General features: G+C 35.4%; 1 protein-coding gene and 1 pseudogene across 3 annotated transcripts; one reads left to right on the top strand and one right to left on the bottom strand.

The window, feature by feature from the left end:
* The first annotated feature begins 2,071 nt into the window (after positions 1-2,071).
* LOC110663827 (uncharacterized) lies at positions 2,072-14,168 on the top strand. Of its 3 annotated transcripts, XM_058129783.1 has the most exons (12): positions 2,879-3,018; positions 3,428-3,583; positions 3,799-4,075; positions 4,250-4,435; positions 4,543-4,695; positions 5,180-5,635; positions 6,357-8,693; positions 9,786-9,991; positions 10,082-10,237; positions 12,177-12,411; positions 12,775-13,088; positions 13,413-14,168. In XM_058129783.1, exons 3-12 carry the CDS (start codon positions 3,878-3,880, stop codon positions 13,705-13,707), a joined length of 4,536 nt encoding a protein of 1,511 aa, XP_057985766.1. In that variant the 5' UTR covers positions 2,879-3,018; positions 3,428-3,583; positions 3,799-3,877; the 3' UTR covers positions 13,708-14,168. The 3 variants fall into 3 exon arrangements, with proteins under 3 accessions (XP_021678942.2, XP_021678943.2, XP_057985766.1); XM_021823250.2 differs by lacking the exon at positions 3,428-3,583 and having other exon boundaries at positions 2,072-3,018; XM_021823251.2 differs by lacking the exon at positions 3,428-3,583 and having other exon boundaries at positions 2,874-3,018; positions 3,837-4,075.
* Positions 14,169-15,061: 893 nt separating this feature from the next.
* Positions 15,062-20,149, bottom strand: LOC110663807 (beta-galactosidase-like; annotated as a pseudogene).
* Positions 20,150-23,245: the final 3,096 nt, after the last annotated feature.

Here is a 23,245-nt window from a genome sequence, read left to right as displayed (position 1 = left end):
GAGACTCGATATTAAAACTTCTTTATTTTCTACACCTAAAAATTAAAGGAATGCTAATCAAACTATTACATTAATGAATTTTAGTTGATACCCTTCTAACAACCATATATATTAATTTGTTCAATAATTTTATTATAAGAGAGATGGTTGAAATATAGCTTTTTTAATTTATTGAAGATAAATACCCACACACAAGCTTAGAGAAAAAATACGCTCTTCAGTAAAATCATGCCAATTTTACTAAAGTGCACTAATATTTATAAGTCCATACACACATTCATTTACAATTAATGTAAAATCCTCGAAAGATTAGTTTACTAACAGATAAATATAATATTACAATTACTGCTTTTAAGGCATTTAGTAGAATTCAGTGTTAAGAAAATTTTCTCACTCAATCTTAAATTGGATACAATTGCTGCACATTATTCATCAATTGTTAATAGACCAAATTATAAGATATTCATGTCATTAACCATTAGGGCTAACTAAACTATTAGTTTATGATTATTTGGAGAATCTATCATTCCATGTAAAATGAAAGGTTAACCCAAAACATAATTTTGTCATTTTATATGATTTAAAAAATAGTCATAGCTATTCTTTAGAAGATAAGGCATTGATACATTTATGATAACAATCTTTAATTATGCTGCTACATGTTTGGCAGCTTCAATGTATCTTATCTCTCTGCAAATCATCTAGGGATTAAAGAAAATCAAAATGTGTGGGTGTGGATGAGAAGAAAAGTTTAAGATTCCTTCAAGCACGTCCTTATTAAAGCAATATCTCAATACTTGAAAAAGGGTAGAAAAAATTTGTGACACCTGAATGAATTAGTGTCAGGTTTTGTCAAAATCAATGAACAGTTGATTGTTTTGGACGGTAATGCAATTTGATTCTTCACTTGAAACACAATCCTATTATTTGCAGGATATGTAACCTATGCCAGAATCAACAGGATCCTTTTATTTTTGTTAAATTAGGGAAATATAAATAAAAAAATGGACTAGTGATGTCTCTATGTAACAGACATAATAATATTACACAAGACCATAAGAAATGCCCAGTTATTTCTTTGTCTCTTATGGGTCCAAAATTAATCAAATTTTGGGATATCATGTTCTAAATTAAGACAAATTATGTTTAGCATTATCAAGGTTTTGGGTCATGTGCTTAGGGTCAACTGTGTCAGGCAGCTCTCTAATTGCCAAGAAAAATTCACGAAACTGAGTTAAAAAGAAAGAAATTCAAAGTGCACATGCTTTGTTCATCTAAGTACTGATGTACCATGTGTCAATAGGTGACCCACTAAGACCATGATACTGACCTGTGCTCAGCACAAAAATGCACTTGCTAATACTTGGGTTGGACCATGGAGAAGATTGACATAGTGAAATTTATGTTGTTTGAGTCTCTATCATGAATAAGCCACAAGCACTTGGCCTGGTGATAGGTCTAGAGAATTTAGAGAGGTTGGGGTTCAAATTTCCCCACCTGCTGCTGATTTACAGGTTTCATTGCTGGTTTATAAGTTTCATGTGTGATTTGGGTTATGAATTTTCGGCCTATTTTCTTTGGGTCCTTGACACACCAGGCCCATTTTTTGCACACTGCTTACGTTTTTAGTGTCCACACAAGAAGCGCGTACGAGTTCGAGAATTAAAACAGAACGACGGCGTATTAAATATCATGAAACTCCCACTTGCAATTTTTATAAATTCATATTTATCAATATGTTTTGTTTAACAGTCCAGTTTAAAAAATAATAATTTTTACTTTATTGTAATTTTAAAAAATAAAAAATTGGGTTTATAAAATAGTTATAAATAAGAAAATTATAACAATTTAATACATTTTATTTAATTTAATAATGTAATTCTTTAAAATTATTGAACCATAATAACAAAAAGTAAAAATAATATATTTAGCAATGATATCTAAATAAAACAATAAAATCAATAAATACTAAAAAAAATGAAGGAATTTATTTATCTGAATAAAATTCGGTATTTTCAACGGTTCAAATTTGGGGACAAGAGCTTTCTGGATTGAGTTTGAAGAAAAGCGTTTTGTACGTATTCCCCCGGCCATACTCAAACCAACCATTTGTTTATTCTTCTTCGCGGGTAAACTGCACAAGTTCCCATCAACGGACCACCACAGCCACCCTTCCTTTCTGTTTCAACAATTTCGCTGTTCCGGCACTTTCCCGTCTCTTTCTTATCTCCCCAATAACCCTAGAAACCAATACACAGCCTACTCTCCACTCTCATCAATTCCTCAAATGAACGTCTCCAATCTCTGCCTTACACCACCTCACGCTCACAGCTCTCGTCTTTTCACCCCCCCTATCCGTCAATTCCGCCTTTACAGACGCCGTCGTATCAAACGTGCGTCCACCAGAAACTTCACGCTTTACAACAACTTATTTGAGCCCTTTCAGAACTTCCTCTCCCAATCCCCCTCCTCCATTTCTCTCGATCTTCTCGCTCCCGTTCTAGGTCTCGCCTCCGGCTTAACGCTATATCTATCGAAATCCAACTCCAGTAGATTCTCCAGTACTTCCGACATTGGTGAGTGGATTCTTTTCTCCAGTCCCACTCCGTTTAATCGTTTTGTGTTGCTGCGTTGCCCTTCTATATCTTTTGAAGGGGGCGAGTTGTTAGAGGATGTGAATGAGAGGTTGGTAGAACAGGATAGGCATTTTGTGAAGCTCAACAGCGGGAGGATTCAGGTCAGAGAAGTTGGCGTTGGTGGATTGGAGGAGAAATTGGAGTACCAGAGAGTGTGCGTTAGCACTCAGGATGGTGGTGTTATTTCGCTTGATTGGCCGGCCAATTTGGACTTGAGGGAGGAGCATGGATTGGATACTACTCTGTTGCTTGTGCCGGGGACGGCTGAAGGGAGCCTGGATGAGAATATCAGGTCGTTTGTGTGTGAAGCGCTTAGCCGCGGGTTTTTTCCGGTTGTCATGAATCCTAGAGGATGTGCAGGTTCTCCGCTCACCACTGCACGGTATGTGAAACTTTCACCTTGTTATGTTCTGGTGATATATAGGTTGTTGTGTTAATTCCAGTATGATTGGAGCTGGATACCATTTTTCCATAAACAAACCACAAAAACTTTCTAAACCTCATCCTTAATCAAGTTAGGGCTGGCCGAGTAAGTCTGTTTTGTCTACTCAGCCTTGTTTAGTCTTAGCAACTTAGTGTCCCGTTCAGTTGAGCGGTTGGGAGTGACAAATGATTTTTAGCTGCCAAACTGTTGATTTTAGGGGTTTGGCAAATATAATTATTTGATGGACTTTTTCAAAAGTCAGGTTAGCGGTTAAAAACTAAAGCGTAGATATTTAGCATCAACTTTTGATCCTCCAAGCAGCACCCAATGAGGTTTGTGTTCTTAATGGCTTTGATAATTTCTGTAGTTTCTCAAGAGGTCATCAGTGGGCAATGGGTGCAATGGTTACAGTCTTGGGTTGTCCTTCACAATGCAGTGCACAGGTTGGATTATTTCATTTGGCCAGTCAAAGGGTTAGGGCCATATACATATCACCCTCCTGGATCCTGCTTATGTAGGAGCGGTATGTGGGTAACTGATGTTATGATGATCTCTCTAACGGATTTTTTTTCTTCTATTTTTGAAAAAAGAAGTCCTGGGGGGGATTTGTCATTAATAGAAGAAAATACATTTTACGAGGTTCCCTGCATGAGAAAATTATCTACCCCAGGTTTCTTTTGAATTTCTATTCCAAGAAGAAGCTGATAGTAGGGCTTCTTAACAACTTCATTTATGTAGGTTATTTACAGCTGCTGACAGCGATGATATCTCCACAGCTATACAGTTCATCAATAAAGCAAGGCCATGGACATCACTGATGGGTGTTGGCTGGGGATACGGTGCAAACATGTTGACTAAATATCTGGCAGAAGTTGGGGAGAGGACACCTCTTACGGCTGCCACATGCATTAATAATCCTTTTGACTTAGAGGAGGCCACAAGATGCTCTCCTTATCACATTGCTTTGGATCAGAAACTCACTGGTGGCCTGATAGATATCCTGCGATCTAACAAGGTTAATGGTTTCTCTGAACCTTTACCATTTTAGAATGCAAATTTTTTACTTCATTGTTTGTTGGAAGAGAATGCTTTGCAATTTCATGATATTGTATGTTTCAACTCATGTCAGTCATTTTGTATATACTTCTCTTTACGGTGGTAATTTGATTTATGATGGACAATTCTATAGGAACTGTTTCAAGGGAGAGCAAAAGGTTTTCATGTGGAAAAGGCTTTAATGGCAAAATCTGTTCGTGATTTTGAAAAAGCAATATCCATGGTATCTTATGGTTTTGAGAAAATAGAAGAGTTCTATTCAAAATCCAGCACACGAGATGTGGTTGGAAATGTGAATATTCCTGTTCTCTTTATTCAGGTGCATGTTTTGTACTTCTAATACCTTCTGCTTTGAGTTCTGGATATGATTAGTCTTTTAGTTCATTTTCAGACGTCTAATCAGTTGTAACTCTGTAAAAATTTCAGAACGATGATGGGACAGTACCATTATTTTCCACTCCACGCAGTTTAATTGCAGAAAATCCATTTACAAGTCTCCTTTTATGTTCTTGTATGCCATCTGGTATTATTGAGAATGGTAGAGCGGCTCTATCGTGGTGCCATAATCTTACTATTGAGGTGATGAATTTGTCCTCTTCTTTTTTATCCTAGAAGATTCAGTCATAGAATCTGAAACTGCCTTATCTGCTGACCTAAGTTTGGAGGTTCTTGCCTTGCAATTGATCTTTATGGAGTTTTCAATTTTAGATGCTTTGAATTAATGCACATGTATCATATGATAAACTCGTGTATAGTTATATAAGGATTCATGTTGAGGTCTTTTTTAACATTAAATTTTTTCCTACAGAGTTTGGATAAATGTTTAGCTTGCATTAGATATTTTGAGTTGCTCTAAACTGTTAACTATAATGTTCTTAATTTTCAATACGGATATGCTTGACTTTTTTCCCCTGAATTATTTGTGGTGCTAGTCATGTCTTGACCTGAAACATATTCTTATGATGTCTAATGAGTGATCAATAAAGAAATGCTAAATCATTTCCTTCCCCTTCTTTTGGTTGAGGAATTTGACGTCTGACTACTATGCATGTTGTGCTTGCAGTGGCTATCAGCAGTAGAGCTTGGGCTTTTGAAGGGTCGTCATCCTCTTCTAAAAGATGTGGATGTTACCTTCAACCCTACAAAAAGTTTAACTCTTGTGGGATGCAGGACATCCAAGAAAGGTATCAAACTTGAGAAATTCTTAGATCTTACTGCAAGTGACGCTAATGGGTATACCATAGATCCCATGAAAGAAAGGATTGACGATAGTTATACTTCTGCCCAATCAAGATCCAGAAGAGATTCATATAGAAATTTGGAATTTAAAGAGGGATTGCAAGAAGTAGAAAATGGTGCATTTCAGCAGACTAGCTCTGTTGATGTAGAATTGGCCAAAGAGGAGGTAGCTGATTCTGTAGATACTGAAAGTGGTCAAGTGCTACAAACAGCAAAGGTGGTAATGAATATGCTTGATGTTACTGTGCCTGGCATTCTGGAAGAAGAAGAAAAGAATAAGGTATGTTAAGAAGTGCAATTTGTTATTAATGTGGCAGATATTGAGTACGCTATTTATCATACTGTTCCAGTTTTCCTATGACTCCTGGTAATCCTGACCAGCTTTGTCATCTGTTTGCCTGAATAAGCAAAAAAATGATATGTAATTGTAGAAGCTGACATTTATGTTCTATTCTTATGTCATGTGGTTAAGTGTTGACTGAACTTTTCTTTGGTTTTAGTGTCACTAAAATTTGCTGCAAATTGGATGAAGATTTTTTTTTTTTTTTTTTTTTTTTTTTTTTTTTTTTAATTTCATTCTTGCTAGAAATGCCAGTAATATCTTTCAATATTGTAGACAATGGTATCATTGTGAAGATACGGAAAATTTATGTACCTTAAGCTTCTTTTTTGCCATACTATCAATTGTAATAAAGCTTTCTGTAATTAAAGACTGGAGCTGCTCATGTATCTTAAGGAGAAAAGAAGGATAAAAAAATTTGACTGCAGTTGACTAACATTTTGTAAAAGTGACTGCCTTATAATACAATTTATGAGCTATTTGATTGTGATATTCATCTTCATAATCATTTGAGATAGTTTTTCCTTTTTTCTTCTTGCCAAATGTCCTTAAGAGCAATTGTTTTGTTAACTGCTTCCATCAGATGTTTTGGGCTTGCACTTTTATGGTTGCTTACCTTGATTTAAGGAACCTCTGAGACTTATCTGGGACTTATGTTCAGGTGTTGAGTGCTGTGGGTCAAGGAGAGACTCTTATGAAAGCTTTGCAAGATGCTGTGCCAGAAGATGTTCGTGGAAAGCTTACAGGCGCCGTGACAGGAATTTTGCATGCGCAAAACACAAACTTAAAACTTGATGGACTTCTTGGTAAAGTTCCTGCTGTGTCATCAGCGATTAAATCAAAGTTCCAGGAAAAGAGCAGAGGAGCATCAAATGATGAAGCTACACTTAATGATCCTCAGTCTTTAGATGAGATGAAAATTCCTGATGATTTAGCAGATGTCTCTGGTAACAATCAACCTGGATCGGACAAGTCTACTGCTGGGCTGGAACCAGAACATCACTCTTCAGAAAATTTGCATAACTCTAGTGATTTGGGGCAGCCTCAAACAGTGAACATTCAGCAAGGTGATCCTTATGGTTCTGTTAAGGGCACAAATGAGCCAGGAAATAATCATGAAAGTAATGAGCTTGTCAAAGAAAAAGCTGCTTCATATTCTAACAGTGTTGAAAAGGGATTGGAGACCAGCACTAAGCAAAGTGTTACTAGCCGCACTGAAAATGCAGCTGGCACTGAGGAAGCAGTTGTTGATGAGTACAAGGTGGATGAGGATGGTGGAATGCCTCAGCTAGAAATGATAAGGGAGACTAATACCCAGAAAAACGAAGAGAAAATGCCAAATTCTTCAACTGATCAAAGTAAGATGGCATCAGGCAATATGGTTGAAGAAGCTTCTTCACCTGCAGTATTTTCTTCTGACTCCCAGCCAATGGGAAATGACAGCAGTGATACTCAGAAGAGGGACAACAAAGCAGTGCAGCCTGTTTCTGATCAAAATAAACCAATTGCGTCTGATTCTAATTCCCCTACATTCAATGTTGCTCAGGCATTAGATGCCTTAACAGGGATGGATGATTCCACCCAAGTGGCCGTTAACAGTGTTTTTGGTGTCATAGAAGACATTATTTCTCAGTTGGAAGAGGAAAAAGACGATGAGAACAAAATCCAGGATAGAGATGAGGTTGAAGGTGAGACAGTTGACTCTAGGTCCAAGAAAGAGAATGCCAGTGGTGATAGCTTGTTAAAAATGAATGGTAAGAATGACTTGACCATGCAACCTGGTATTTCACAGGATTCTGCTGTATATAAGCACAAAGCGAATGGTGTTAACCCACAGAATGTTGCGAATACTGGAAGAGTAGAGGAGAAACTCACTGGGAATTCTGTTTTATATGGTGAGAATGGTGCTGATGGTTCCCAGGAAAGTACTTCCAGTAACTATACATATAAGAAAGGAATAAAGAAGAATCAATTAGTTGGTTTCAAATTTTTGGCTGATTATGCTGATAAACATGTAAATAGCATTCCATTATACATAACAGCAAATCCATATGGGGACTATCTACAGAATGAATACTTCCGCAGGTATCTTCTCTCAAAGATGCCAAATGGCAAACCACTTGATTTAGATACGACTACTGCTCTATTGCTTGACTATTTCCCTGAAGAAGGTCAGTGGAAACTCCTGGAGCAACCAGGAAATATTGGAGAATCTATAGATGATGTTACAGCTTATAAGGATCAGATACATTCACCTGTAAAGGTGAATGATACAGACAACTATATTGAACCATCGTATGTACTACTAGATGCTGAAAAACAACAGGAAACTGTTGGAGAATATAGCGTAGTGGACAATTTTGATGAAAATGTTGAAAATGGTGATTATAGATTAGAAGAGGTGATGCAATTTGTGAAAATTCTTATAGTGGATGCTTTAAGGTTTGAAATTGATCGCAAGTTCAGTACAGATGACATGAAAGAAATGGAATCCACTCTCACTAGTGATCTTGAGCAAGTGGCAAATGCTGTTTCTCTAGCCATAGGACAGGAGGGCACTTTGTGCTTGCAAGGCAAAGACTTCAGTATTGTCAGTGCTTCTGAAAAAATGGGAACTCTTCAAGGAGAGTGTATAGTAAGGGCCATTTCTTCCGCTGTTCTGAGCACGAGCTATCTGAGAAGTGTTTTGCCTGTTGGTGTTGTTATAGGCTCTAGCTTAGCTGCTTTGAGAAAATATTTCAATGTAGGTACCAGGTATGATAATGACCTGACATTGAATGCCCAAACAAAGATATCCAGGGAAGAAAATCTAGATAAGTCCAGCATTAAGGAGGCTGATCAGCAGCTTACTACTGGAATGGATCAAACTATTAGTGTGAACATTACAAGGGGGAGAGTGGGGGAAGAAGCTGAATTGAAAAATACAAACAATGACACAGTCATGGTTGGGGCTGTTACAGCTGCCCTTGGAGCATCTGCTTTACTGGTACAGCAACAGGTACTAATAAATCTATTTAGATGCTTGATTTCTTTTCTGGAAGGCTCTTTGAAACTGCCTCTTAGGGATTCTAATTGTGAGAGATAGAGGTTCATGCAAGAGGGTATTGAATTTCTTTGTTCTTGATATATATATATCTTTATTTATCTAAAACACATACTCTGCCATTTGAAATTTGGCTGTGGGTTTTTCTCCATAAGCATACAAGTAAGATTCTGTTTTTTCTAAGAATTTTGCACTTCAAATTTTTTTGGATTATCAATCAAATATAATGTTGTCAACAAATGCATGAGTATCTTTGATTTCATTACTTTTCACACATCCAATCTTAATTTCTTTATTTCTTGTTCCTTCTTTATTATTATTATTATTATTATTATTATTATTATTATTATTGTGAATTGATTTGTTCTCGTACTAGATTTGAACAATGAAATGTCTGAAGTGGCCATGCAACAAGCTTGTATGTGTGGATGTGGATAACAATGCCCCTAAATAAATGGGTACATACACATGCATACATATGGCATGTCCTTGTATTCAATTTTTTGTTAAATTTTTGAAAGTTTTGTTTTTGAAAGTTGCAATAATTTAACTACATGCACATTTCTGATTTGCATCTGTCGAAAAAAATAAGAAGCAAGACATTTCTGATACGTGACCTGGACTATAAAGCAATGTTAACAATTTGCTTCCAAATTTATGTGTCTCTATGCGTCTGGGCTTGCACATGTTCACCATCCCTATTAAATAACAGGTTGGAATTAATATCCATTGCCCCGTGTAGGTCTTAAGCTCAGTTCAAACCCCAAACTGTTAGAAATGACCTACTGCCTATTGTTTGGGGAGAAAAAAGAGAGAGATTATTGAATCATATCAAGGAGCATCTGAAATCGTCTCCTGTATGGATATAACAAGTACATAATTCTTCTTCTGAATGTTAATTTGGACACTGAACTGGCTTGTTCATGAAAAAGTAATTCGTTATTCTGATCCCTTTTTTTTTCATATTCATGCTTGTTAATTGTTTGTTTCTCCTTTTACTTCTTTGGTTTTCTTTTCTAATCCGTATTAGTACATTTAACTTTGAAGAGTCCATTCTACGGCAAAGAAACTGAAGAAAGTTCATTGAAGTCCTTGAATAAGAAAGTAGATGATGTGAAGGCAGTTGAAAAGGCCGACGAAGCAGTCTCTGAAAAAATACAGAATAATGTAGTTGCAAGCCTTGCTGAGAAAGCCATGTCAGTTGCTGGTCCAGTAGTTCCTACAAATGAAGATGGTGAAGTGGATCAAGAAAGGTCTTTAACAATACTCATACATGTTTATCCCATATGTAACTGGCATATTTAATATTAATAAAATTAGCATCTGCATTCCCATGTCAATAGGCTGGTTGCAATGCTAGCAGACTTGGGACAAAGGGGTGGCTTGTTGAGACTGGTTGGTAAAGTTGCTTTGCTTTGGGGTGGCTTACGCGGTGCTACTAGTCTGACCGACAGGCTTATTTCATTTCTACGTATGGCTGAGCGCCCCTTGTACCAGAGGTAATCTAAGCTCCTAAATGCCCTTCTACGCAACCTTCCCCCTGTCCCCTCTTCTTTCTCTTGTAGTTCTTTGGTTCACCTTATTCCTGCCTTTTGTTAGTGCTTTGGTTAGTTTAATAATTAAATGCAAAGAGTTTAAGCGACACTATGTTGAATATCTGGAAGTAAATATTGTATTGAAATCCTGGCAAAATACATCTGTATCTAGAAGAGGAATTTGGTGGCAAAATTTTATTGGCTGTCTTTGGAATGGCAAGATTCAATAAACATTTTAGCTAGCCATCCCACCATTTATGCATGGCTTTCTCCGGTTCTTAGTTTACTCAGGACTTGAAGAAATTCATGCTCCAGTGTCTCCGTAATTTGGTTTTATATGTATTCCAAATTTTATTACTTTCACACAGCCAGTTGACTTCTACCCTGTTTGAAATTATTCTTTTGCTAGAATTCAATTCAAATGATCTTGTAATAAATAGTGTGTTTGGAATAAATTTTGAAATGATTTCTATTGTTTGGAATAATTGAAAAGTAAAATGAGCGTGCTTATATTCGTATTTTCCCCTTACAAAGAAACAAATATAATTTAAGTAGGGGTGTTTATAAAAGACTCCATTAAAAGAATTAAATTCTTGCAAAATTATATCACTTTTGACATGAATACGTTTTTTTTTTTTAATTTAAAGAATTGAATTCTAGCAATTTGAAACTTCCCAAATATGAGAAGTGGTCAAATAGAATTCAATTTTTATTTTTTACTTTCCAAACACAACATTTTTAAGTACTGAATCAATGATTTTTGTTGACCTTTCATGTCATTTGGAACTTTCAGTGCATTACATGTATTGCAATTTTATATCTTATAATTGCATTCAAAACTGAAAACTAGAATGGTTCATTAAAAATGAACATGTGAATAGAGAGAGAGAGAGAGAGAGTTTCAGAATCAGTGAAGATGAAGGGTTAAGGGTTTAAGGTTCAATTGTGTCAAACTGGTATACTTTTCAACCTGAATACTTTTTTAATAAATATTGAAGTATATTAAATTAATATTATATACTATTCAATAAATATTAAATTTATGTTATGATTTAATTAATACTTTTTTATAAAATTAACACTAATATACAAAAATTAATAAATTAAATACATAAACATTTGCATGTTAAATTAATATTAAATTAATAAATATTCAATTCTATAAATTAATTTTAGTATATTAGCTTGTATGTAAAAAAAATGTCCTTTTAATATTTAATCAAATTGTCAACCTTTAAACTCAAATTAATTACTTAATTTTTAGTGTACAATCGTTCTCCAAAATTAACTATCCAAAAACACAATAATAAACTTGTATTGTCCAAAACATGGGTTTAGAGTTACTTTTGGAGAAATGAGCATACCAGAGTTCGGAATGTTAGAAAATATAAAATATGGTCATCTTGTATTTTTTACCCTTTTGAGGCTTGTCACATGTCACTAACCACTGATTGCCTTGTCATTTTGTACAAAAATTGACCAAAAAAAAAAAAAAAAAAAACTGAAACCCACTCAATCCATGTGACCCATGACTGAGTCAACCAGTTACCCAGCCGGGTGATCGGCCTTTGGCCAGATTTCACAAATTTCAGTTTTTAAAGGTAATCCAGACTGGCCACTGGCCCTTTTCCTAAGTTTCCGAGTTGAACTGGCTGGACCGGTCTAAGTTTGAAAACAATGGTTTTCCTTATTTGCTTGGGCTTAGTTTTTTTGGCACAAGATGGAAGTCTTAGAAAGGAGCTACAGATATTACCAACATCCCTGTTTGTTCCGTTCTAGTTGATGAAAAAGAAAATTTATTGGTTTACCAATTTGATATATATTTCTTTTCGCTTTACAAGTCCAGTAAGGATTTGAAATATTATGTTTGCTGATTCTTTTCGATCATTGTTTCTTCCTTAAGGATTATTGGGTTTGTTGGGATGGTGCTTGTTCTGTGGTCTCCAATCATTGTGCCGTTGCTTCCAACACTTGTGCAGAGCTGGACGACGAACAATCCCTCCAGATTTGCTAGCCTTGTTAGCATTATTGGCCTTTATATGGCTGTTATGATACTTGTTATGCTATGGGGCAGAAGAATTCGTGGGTATGAAGATCCACTAGAGGAATATGGTTTGGACCTTATGAAACCACATAAGGTATGGTTGTAACCTATTTTTAAGATTCTTATGTTTTTAGACGAGCTTAAACTTGAAAATTTTGTCACTTGCTTCTTGTCTCAGCAAGTTCTGGACTTGCCTAGCAATGATAAGAGTAGCAATTACTTTTATTTTGTGAATGAAGAAGCAAGTTTGTTATTCATTTTCCATGGTAATTGTTTATTTCTTACAATGTAAGTTGCAAACTCTTAGCTGCAAAAGAGGGAAAACTTTTTGACTTTACATTTCTTTCCTTAATCCTTCTTGATGAAGTTTAGTCTTGAAAATGGATGAATATTTTGTGGTGCCATGTACATTAGAGAAAATGGTTTACTGCTGACTTTCTGAGCTCACTTCTTGCAGATCAAAAATTTTTTTATGGGATTGATTGGAGGAGTCACGCTTGTTTTATCAATACAGTCCATAAATGCTTTATTGGGCTGTGTGAGTTTCTCATGGCCTTCAAGTCTTCCTACGTCTTCTTCAGATGCCATGGTATGTCTCAAAGTATATGGGCAGGTAATCATACTGACTGGTCGAGGAATTGTTACAGCAACCGGTCTTGTGCTTGTTGAAGAACTGCTTTTTAGATCATGGTTACCTGATGAAATTGCCACTGATCTTGGTTATCATCAAGGAATTATCATTTCAGGACTAGCATTTTCTCTTCTCCAGAGGTATCTTCTTCATTTACTATATTGTAACATCAAACTGCACCTTTCTAGGGTAGGTAAATTTTATTGGCATATTATTCATTCCTCTTCAATTTTGTTTCCCATTTTTTTAACATCATTTTGGGTACTGTAGCCATTTAGGTATTTGTTTAAACAACGTCATGCTGCTTTTTTGGTCCTGAAGAATTATAGTAAATGTAGGAATGAACAATTAAATGCATGGTCAAATTTTATTTATGATTATGGTAGATAAATTTGATTTCCTGCTCTTGATAATTATTGATTATCGGCCACTTTATCATATTTGTTTGTTCCAAATGATTTTAGGTCTCTGTTGGCAATACCAGGGCTTTGGCTTTTGTCTTTGGCTCTGGCAGGGTTGCGGCAAAGGAGTGAAGGCAGCCTTTCCTTTCCAATTGGGTTACATGCAGGGATCACAGCTTCAAGTTTTATTTTGCGAACAAGTGGATTTTTGACCTATAAACCCAACTATCCTCTCTGGGTAACGGGTACTCACTCATTCCAACCTTTTAGTGGGGTAGTTGGTCTTGCATTTTCTTCGTTATTAGCTATAATTCTGTATCCAAGGGAGTCTCTACCAAAAAATGAAAGAATTGAGTAGGACTATTGAGGAATAAACAGTGATTTTGTCAGTTAAAAGAAGCAATGGTTTTAGGACGGCGCAGTTAGTATGGTTTGGTATGGTAGCTGGTTTCAACTTATACTCTCCAGCCTGCTATCGTTAGAATGCCTTTGGGAAGAAAGGGGGAAATAAAAGGTGCACAAGCACAGAGGAATTAAAGAGATTCTTTCGCGGTGGTGTTCCTAATCTCAAAAATCTGAGGTTGCGGTTGCTTGAGTGCGCATTTAGGTCAGGAGGAAAAGACAAAAAAAGAAGCAAAAAGCAAAGTCTGCCGGTGTACAGCTGTTTAGTAGAAAACGAAAGGTAGGGTTTCGGTGTATGGTCGATATAAAATCTCAAAATGCAGAGATGAGAGAGCAGAGCATTTTGCAAGTTAATTGTATGTATAAATTTTGACATACGCCCTTTCAACGCATAAAATATACGAGGATTTATGACGATTGATTGTTTGCCTTGTGTATTGCATGGCGGATGGCACCCCTAAAAAGCCCTAGCAATGCTTGTATAGCTTACATACAGCAGAATTATTGAGTTTTGTTACCCCATTTCATATTGCCAGAAATGCAATCAATATGATTTTCTACCCTTCCTGCCTGGTGTTTAGAATTCCTAAAATCAAATCCTCAAACACCCGAAGTTGATGTTCATGGGCTTTGTAATTGATTCGGTACATGAAAAATCTTAAGAAACTTCTGACATGATTCAATTTCTCATCGACCAAGCCACAGATGAGGTTTTGAAGAAAAGGTACTCAGAATGCTCTAATGAATATGGTCTCATTAATGATTCCCTCAATTTTTGCGAGTACATAAATTTTTGTAATTCTTGCAGCAGCGAGTGCTAGTACGGAAGCCAGTGAGCGTGAAGATGGGTTTAATTCACCCCATCCTTCCTATCTTCACCACGATAAGGATTCATGAGCTTGTTGCAATTTTTGAACACTCTTTTGGGCAATATATGTACGCTCATCTGGTCAAATATTGTGAAGGGCGGCCTGTGGCTCACTAAAATCAATATAATAATTATTTTTTTTATTTATTTTATGCTGAAACTCGTGTTCCTAAATATAATAAACTTTCTCAAGTCCATTTTATATTTCTTTATTGACTTCTCCTCTCCGTTTTCTGCATTATTTTCCTTCAAATTCTTTTCTTTTTTTTTCTTTTACCATTAATATTCTGGTAGATGAGCATCAAGAAAAGGAATGCGGCCGCTGTTTTCCCACGCCTTTTTTTTTTTTCAATAGATAATTCATTTCTCTCATTGAGATAGTACAAACAAGGTTCCAGAAAGACAACTCCACAAGAACTAAAAAAAAAAAAACTCTGCCAAAAACAAAGAGCCCAAAAAGGCCCACAGACAACCAACTCTAAAGCTGTGAGGAGAAAGTAAACTCTCCCCCAAAAACAAAGAGCCCAAAAGGCCCACAGACAACTAACTCTAAAGCTGTGAGGAGAAAGTACCCATAGCTTGTTTCCAACAGTGCCACCACCGACCTTCTCCCACGCCAATAGCCTCCGCCCGAGAAGGTGCTCGAGTTGTCACGCCTGAACATCACCTGAAGATCTTCCTCAAGCAAACATCCTTCCAAGGAGACTGAGTAAGACCCCCTAAGCCAAATATCCACCATCTCCAGTGATTTAGTCCAAAAGTGACCGTCCTTGTGGCCTAAAACGAAAATATACCCTTCCGCAGTCTGTAAACAGAAAGCCATAAACTTACATGGCTCCCTCCCGTGGGATGTATATCTAAGGACACCCATAAACTCAAAATTATAGAAGATCCATTTACATTCGAGTATCAATGACAAATTAATTTACAAACCTAGACCATTGCCTACAATACTCATCCTCGAGGAGCTGACTTACATGGTCCTGTTTCACAAAAGTTCTATCATATCATCATCATCATCATCATCAAAGAATCACAAGTGATGGTGTTGGTTCCTATCATTATTCTAGTTTGTTATTGACAAAAGCAGATTCTGATTTCCTGTGACTCGTAAATCATCTTCCCCTAGCTAGCAAGTAGCCTGCACTGCAAGCCTGTTTGTGTTGCCGCAGATGCTTTCCAAAAATTGCTTGTGAAACATTCAAAGAACAACTCGTTTGGCCAACACAAGCCTGCAAATTGAAAAATCATAATTTCCTTAATGCAACTAATTATAGAAAACGTAAGGCATTAGCAGGTTTTGTTCACTACCTTCTGCACTGCGCATAAGGCATCAGCAGAATAACAAGAGCCCTTCTGGAAGGACCCGCATGATCCGCTGGGGTTTCCAAAGCTTGCGAACTGAATAGCTGATATTTTCTGCCCTCCTTGGCATGAAAATTCCAATGTACTTCCGTCATATGCATTACCACAGGCGGTCCCTTCGGTGACCGTTTGGATACCAACTTGAGCAGGGTTCCCGCCAAATTCTTCAAACAAAACCAATGTGTTGTCCTGCTTGATCAGGAATGATCTTGGGACATGGTACCCGCATGCACAAATAATGTGTTATATAGGATCATATTCCTGCTGCAATAATCTTAAGATCCAATTACCATCTTTGAGTTGGATTTCCACAATTTTTCACGCATTTATCTGCAGTATATGCTCCACAGTAATCACATGTGTTGCTGCACTTGTCGTTGGCAGCTAGGTAAGACGTCCAGAAGCGACCAAGACTATTCCCATTCACCCAGGCCATGCCCTTGCCCATGCCTTGCAAGTCCACCACCACAGGGTCTGTGCCTGGAGGAGTCTTGAAGCTGGTCTATAATAAATACAATATTCAAATCATTTCGTATGCCAAGTTCCATCTCATTTCTTGGATTGTTGATAAAGTACAGAGGAATTCTAATTTGATAGATTCTCTAACTTTCTGTTTTGAGAGATTATGAATGGGAAAAATACCTTGTACCATGTAAATGGTTGCCCATCTGGGAGATTATTTGATGACCATTTAGCTGAATGATCACCATTGTGGAATTTTTGGGCTTCACTAACCAATCCAACCTTTCCTCCAGAAATGAAGTCACTGTAAACATATATGATATCCTAAAACAATGTTTCCAAGTATTTTCCAATTTTACAAAATTTTTACCTTGTAAGACCAACTGTTTGATGATAAATCCATAACATCACTTCCACTTCCAAGCAACTTAACAGGACCACCGTTGATGCCAGTTGGCTGCAAATAAAAAAATGAACCATAATTCTGCCAAGATAAAAAATACTGTTAGTAGGAAAAAAATAAAAACATATGGCCCGTATTCTTAGAATGCTGTCAAATTTCTTGTTTGTTTAGCTTTGCTTCTATCCTTCAAGTTCTACTGCAATATTAAAAAATCTTCTAAAATTCTTTTGTTAATGCAAAGGAAAAACATGCCTTTAATCCAACAGTGGCATTGAGTAAAGAGATAACGTTAGTCCCAGAGTTGAATGTGGCAGCTTTATTAAACAGAAAATTGAAATCCCCTCCTGTGCCCCACTGGGAACCTATCATTCAATCAGAAAGCAAGTTAGAGGGGTTAATAATCACAGAATGCCTGAATGTAATAATCACACAACAGAAGGAAACCGATCCCAGAAAATTGAGCATACCAACGAGCTTCCTATTCACAAATGCGTGGAGTACATGGCCTGATGTATTCACACTCAGATTTGCATTATTCCAGGACGTTCCGTTTAGATTAACACTGAATCATGATTGATGAAGATGAAGAAAAGCAATTTGATTAGTAACATAATGAAGAGGGTCTTATATAAAAATTCATGATTAAGTGAAGCAAGAGAAAAAATCGAATACATATATCTATATATACTTACGTAGTCATGTACCATAAGTAGTCTGTAGCATCAGCAGTAGTTTCCTTCAGTTCAAGAAGCTTTGTCGTATTAAATGTACCCTTTCCTTGAAGGGTATCATCCATGGGCTCTGCTGCCCATGACCAAGACAGTGGATTGCTAGTACCATTACCACAGCTTGGTTTCTTTATCATCAGAGAGGTTTGTGTATTAACCTGTAAACCGTGCATTAGCATCTCAGAATTCATCTAATGACAGTTTAATTAATTTAATTTAATTCTTAATTTTACCTTTGCAGTGTTGAAAATCTCTTTGTTGCAATTTTGAAGAATACTAACAGATCAAGCAGGCACAAAGTACTGGCCATCCTGTTTCAAGTCAATGTTTGCATCTTTTGATGAATCTTCATTGGATAGGAAACAGAACCTTTCGCCACTACTGCTGGTGAATGTAGTCAGCTGGTGAAGAGATGAAGTCAGATTTCATTGTTGTAATTATCAAACTGATACTATTTTTGAATCTTTTCACTCACATTAACATTGTTCCCAAACTGTGTGACTGAAGAGTATCTACTAGTGAGGATTTTCTCCCCTGATTTAATTGCAGCATTGAGTTGCTTAAGATGTCCCCACTTGGGCTGGTTCAAATTCCCTAAAAGTTTCAGGATTACAGAACATTTTCAGACCTCATGAACAACAAATCAGGAAGGAAATTACAATAGAAAAGTAGGATTTAAGTTCCTCAATTACCATATTCGTCAAGCGGCGCATCATAGTCATAAGAGGTTGTGATATAAGGACCTCCAGATGTGCGTCCAAAGTTAGTTCCTCCATGATACTACATTGAAGGGATGCAAGAACATTATTAAAAAAAAAAAAAAAAAAAAAAGGAAAAGGCCAAGTCATTAAATGGTTGGACAAACCATGTAATAATTTTGGAAGACCCCACTGAATTGAAAAAAGCGAGCAATTGCAAATGCTTAATCTTCAGCAGTTCTATGTGGATCTTGACCGCCCCAACTTTTGAACCTGAATTTCAATCCCATTTCAGTGCTTAGCTTACGCTATGGAGATATTGATATCAACATAATTCTAGACAACAAGGCTTACCATCCAATCCAGTTTTCAGTCCACATTTTGGGGGCTACTTGGGTTGTTTGGAGTGAATTGGTCGCAGTAGTATCCATTGCATGTGTTGATCTGTAACAGGAAAAAATTTTGAGCTACTAAAGCATTTTTAATATATTCATCAATAGAATGCAGAAGAATTTCTTTTTGGAAGAGAGACCAGAAATGGTAAATGAAGTAGAAACAAATTACCATGGGTTGTGGAGCGTTGCTCTGCTGACACATAACCCAAGGGATTCCAATGTTAAAAGGCTCAGCCATTTGTGCACACCATTGAATATAGGATTTCCCTGATGCTCCATATGGTTCCATGATATTTCCATATTCGTTCTCTATCTTTTATACAAGAAGATCAAATTCCAACACATTTAGAAAAAGATAAATGTGAGAAAAGGAAGAAAGAGAATTCAAGACTGGAAACCTGAGCAAATATGATAGGTCCTCCTTGTGATGCAAAGAGGTTAGCATCTTTGCACAGGTTCACTATCTTTGCAGTGAAAGTTTGCATCTCGTTCTGCATAAGTAAAAAAAAAAATAATAATAAAATAAAATTAGAGAGAGTTTAGAATATAGCTTTACACCACATAAAAAAGTCAATATTTATATTCCTAGGTAGAATAATTATAGGAAATTTATGGAAAATTTTTATATAGATCCAATTCGTCATGGATTTAAACCACAAACATGTGAGATCTGTGTATTTAATAAATGTATCCAATTATATATTTTGTATATTGAGTCATGATAAATAGGCAAGAAAAATATGAGATTAATATATAAATATAAAATATTTTATTTTATAGAATTATTGAAAATAAAGATGTAGTCATTTGTGGTTTTTTCCATTCTTTTTTTTTTCCTTCTTATTCTTAAATCTTAAGAAAATAGAAAGAGTTAGTATACCAAAGTAATGGAACCTTGTAAACGGCATTATCTGTCCTTAATTCAACCCCTTTCATATTGTGTAGCCAGACAGGAAAACCTCTGATATCGGGGGGGTCAAAAAAAGGCATAAGTATAATTAATATTATTGTCATTTAACTACTTAAGCTGCAATCATAACCTTACCCATAATTTCATTCAGCACAAGCATATGGTCCAATTCGTAGAAACCCATACAATCCAGCTTCTTGGACCAGCTTGAAGAACTTTACCACGTCGAGGTTGCCAGAGAAATCATACTAAGCCATCCAAATAGGCACTTTTCATAAACAATAATTAAAAAAGCATTAAAGAATCCTTGAATTTTTATATATTTTTTTCTGTTTTTGTTACTGAAACTTTTCACTGAAGTTGTAATTTATCAACCCTTCAAACTTTTCGACTTGATGCTATTAAAGATAAAATGCATGTCAGCCAAAACTTAAAGAATTCAAGTGCTTGGTAAAGGGAAGAACAATTGAAACCTCTTGACGACGAGGCTCATGGAGATTCCAGAAGATATATGTTTCAACAACATCAACTCCACCATCTTTAGCCTTCCTTATTAAGTCAGGCCACATCTGTGAAGCACACAAATTAACACCTTTCAAGGGTTATTCGCATTAATTACAAAACCAAAAAGAATTCAAGGCCACACATTTTGATTCATTAATTAATAATTCCTAGTTAATGACCTGTGGAGTGCTTCGTGGATAATGAATTGCACCAGAGATGAGAATACGACGTTGTCCATTGATGATAATGGCACTTGAATCATAGGTAACATTCGTTGATGCTGATCGAGGAGCATGATGATGAGAAAAATACTAGGACTAAACAAATGATAAGAAACATTTCTACCCTACAAAGTCAATGATAGACAAGTAACACCAATGAAAAGAGCTTCTGCATTTATAAGAAGACATTGAAATAAATTTCTATACTTAGACTCAGCAAAAGTTGAGGTGGTTGAGTAAGTTTTGGCCAAGTATTTTTGTGAATTAACGTGGTTTTCTAGATGTACATTAAGGAAAATTTTAAAATACAACATGTACGCTTTAATTTATGCTATGCAAAAGCAATAATAATCTTCTATGTCCTAAAAAGATCACAAGAAGACAATTAATGTTTTATTTTCATTTTATAAATTAAACTTTTTAATTTATTTAAGAACACATGCAACAAGTGGAGTTGCAGAAATATTATTTTCCTTTTCTGTTGTTTTTTTAATAATTTTTTATAATAATTATTATATCTATATATGTTTGGAATGAATTTTGAGCATATCTCGTTAAATCCATCATTGTTAATAAATTTTGAGTAAATAAATATTTAGATTTGTCCCTGTTAATTATTAAATCTTAAATGTATAATTTTGAAGTATTTTCTCTTTTAATGGGGCTATTATGTGTTTTTATTGACAAGTTATTTTGTTTTTCAATTAAAATTTCTCTTTAACCTTTCTCAATCACAATTAAGAATCAAAATTGAGAAAAAAAAAATATCATTTAAAACTTTGGAAAATAATATATACTTATATGGAATATATCTCATCTATGCTTATTAAAAAAAAGGAAAAAAAATCTTATCCCTTGATAATCTTTCTATATGTATAAAGTAAGCAAATTTTTTCTTGGTATTGTCACGTATAATCATATAAAAATTATAATACTTTATAATTATAAAAGTTATTTTTTGTGCTAAGTATTTAATTCTTTTTTTTATTTAATTATCTTTTTTATTTTCCTTTTAAGTATCTTTACTATTACCATTTCTAAATGATTATTTCTTTTAACAATTAATTTTTCAAATCTCAAAACCTCCATAATTAAATTTAGCATTTTAAAAATTTATTATACTGATTTTTATTTTATAAAAAATAATAATAGTATTGTTTTTCTTTAATACTCTTACATCTCATAATATGCATATATTTTTATGCATATTTTTTTTTATAGCTCGTTAATACGTTCATCGGAAGTTATACATTAAATTTATAATATTGATTAATAGATTTTTACTAATGTCAATTTGAATCATTTTTTGTAGAACCAATTTTAGAGGGATTTAAATTTAATTTACAATGAAATAATTAAATAAAAGATTTTAAGACTTATTTATTACTGTAATTGGTAAAAATATTTTGTTTAAAACAATTATATATATATATATATATATATATAGTGTGTAACACAGTTTTATATAATTTACAATAAATATGTGAATTTATATAATTTATAAGTTTATTATAATAATATTATATCATATATTAATTTAACTTTTTAGTATGGATTTAAATATCTATAAATAATTAAATATTTAGGCAAATACGTAATAATGATATAAAATGTATTAAGATTACAATGAATATATATATATATATATATATATATATATATATATATATATATATATATATATATATATATATATATATATTCATGTTTTATAAATTTTTTAAGTTATAAAATTCCAATTACTTTTATTTTATGTAACACCCCAAAATTTTAAATTTTATTATTTTATGAGCATTTTTGGTATTTTAATTTTATTTAAATTTTAGGAATTTTTTTGAGATTTTTCATATTTTAAAAATCGGGTTCGATTTTTCGAAAATATAAACTTTGATGATTTTTAAAAATTAATTTAAAGACCACGTGGCAAAACTAAAAATATATTTGGAATCTACGAATTTTTCTGAGTTTTTTGAAATTTTTTCGGAATCGGTCGACCTCGTTTTCAGTCCCGAGGCAGAGTAAAAATTCAAAAATTTTGTATCCTGAATCGAACCAGACCGGATCAGACCGGTCGAATCGGACCGGCCTTTTCTTTTTCTTCTTCCCTTCCCCGCGCGCGTCCGACCTCCTCCCCTTCTCTCTCTCTTTTCTCTCTCCTCCCTCCTCCCCTTGCCGCGCCGCCACCTCCCCTGCCTCCCCACCTCGCCGGCGCCACTCTCTTCCCCACCGCTTGCCACTGGAACACCGGAAAACGGCTCCAGAAGCGACGCGCAGCGCGCGCGCGACCGTTCACCTTCCCGGCCAAAATTCGGCCGATCTGGCTACCAATCGGACCGGGTCTTATGTATAAACTTATCTACTCGTCGAGATCTTTCCATAGACACCAAGAACACCGAAATCCATCGAGCGGTTTGTCCAATTTTTGCTCGGGAAGTTTTAGCCCATTTTGACTTTCGGGCTAGATTTCTCACAAACCGTGAACCCCACGAGAAAACCAAGAGTACCAGAGCGCTCCACTCATCGAGAGCTTCGCGGGAATATAAATTTCAAAATTTTCCGACACCGTTTTTCGATGGGTCCCACGAAACTTCGCAGTGTTTTTCCGAGCATTAAATGAGCTTAGAAAATTCTGAAAAATTTATGTATTAACCCCCGTGTTGTGGGCTTCGTGTAGGTATCCTCAATTCGCGGAAATTCGACAGTTGACTGGGTCTATGAATTTTCGGCCAGACAGACCCGTTACCAGAAAATTCTCCGAATTGGACCGAGGTTTTGGCTACCCCCCCATTGTCAGACATCCCAAGCACGGTCCTGAAGTCGAAATCGGCAAAGGTAAACCCGAACCTTACTTTTTCGTAATTTTTTAGTGCTTAAATAGGATTAAAAATCCATAAAATATTCGTGGTAGCTCAGAAAATTATGATTCTTTTTGCAATAGCC

The sequence above is a fragment of the Hevea brasiliensis genome, chromosome 11 (genome assembly GCF_030052815.1).
Source record: "Hevea brasiliensis isolate MT/VB/25A 57/8 chromosome 11, ASM3005281v1, whole genome shotgun sequence".
Lineage (NCBI taxonomy): Eukaryota > Viridiplantae > Streptophyta > Magnoliopsida > Malpighiales > Euphorbiaceae > Hevea > Hevea brasiliensis.
The sequence above is the reverse complement of the archived record's forward strand: the minus strand, read 5'-3'. Positions and strand labels throughout refer to the sequence as shown.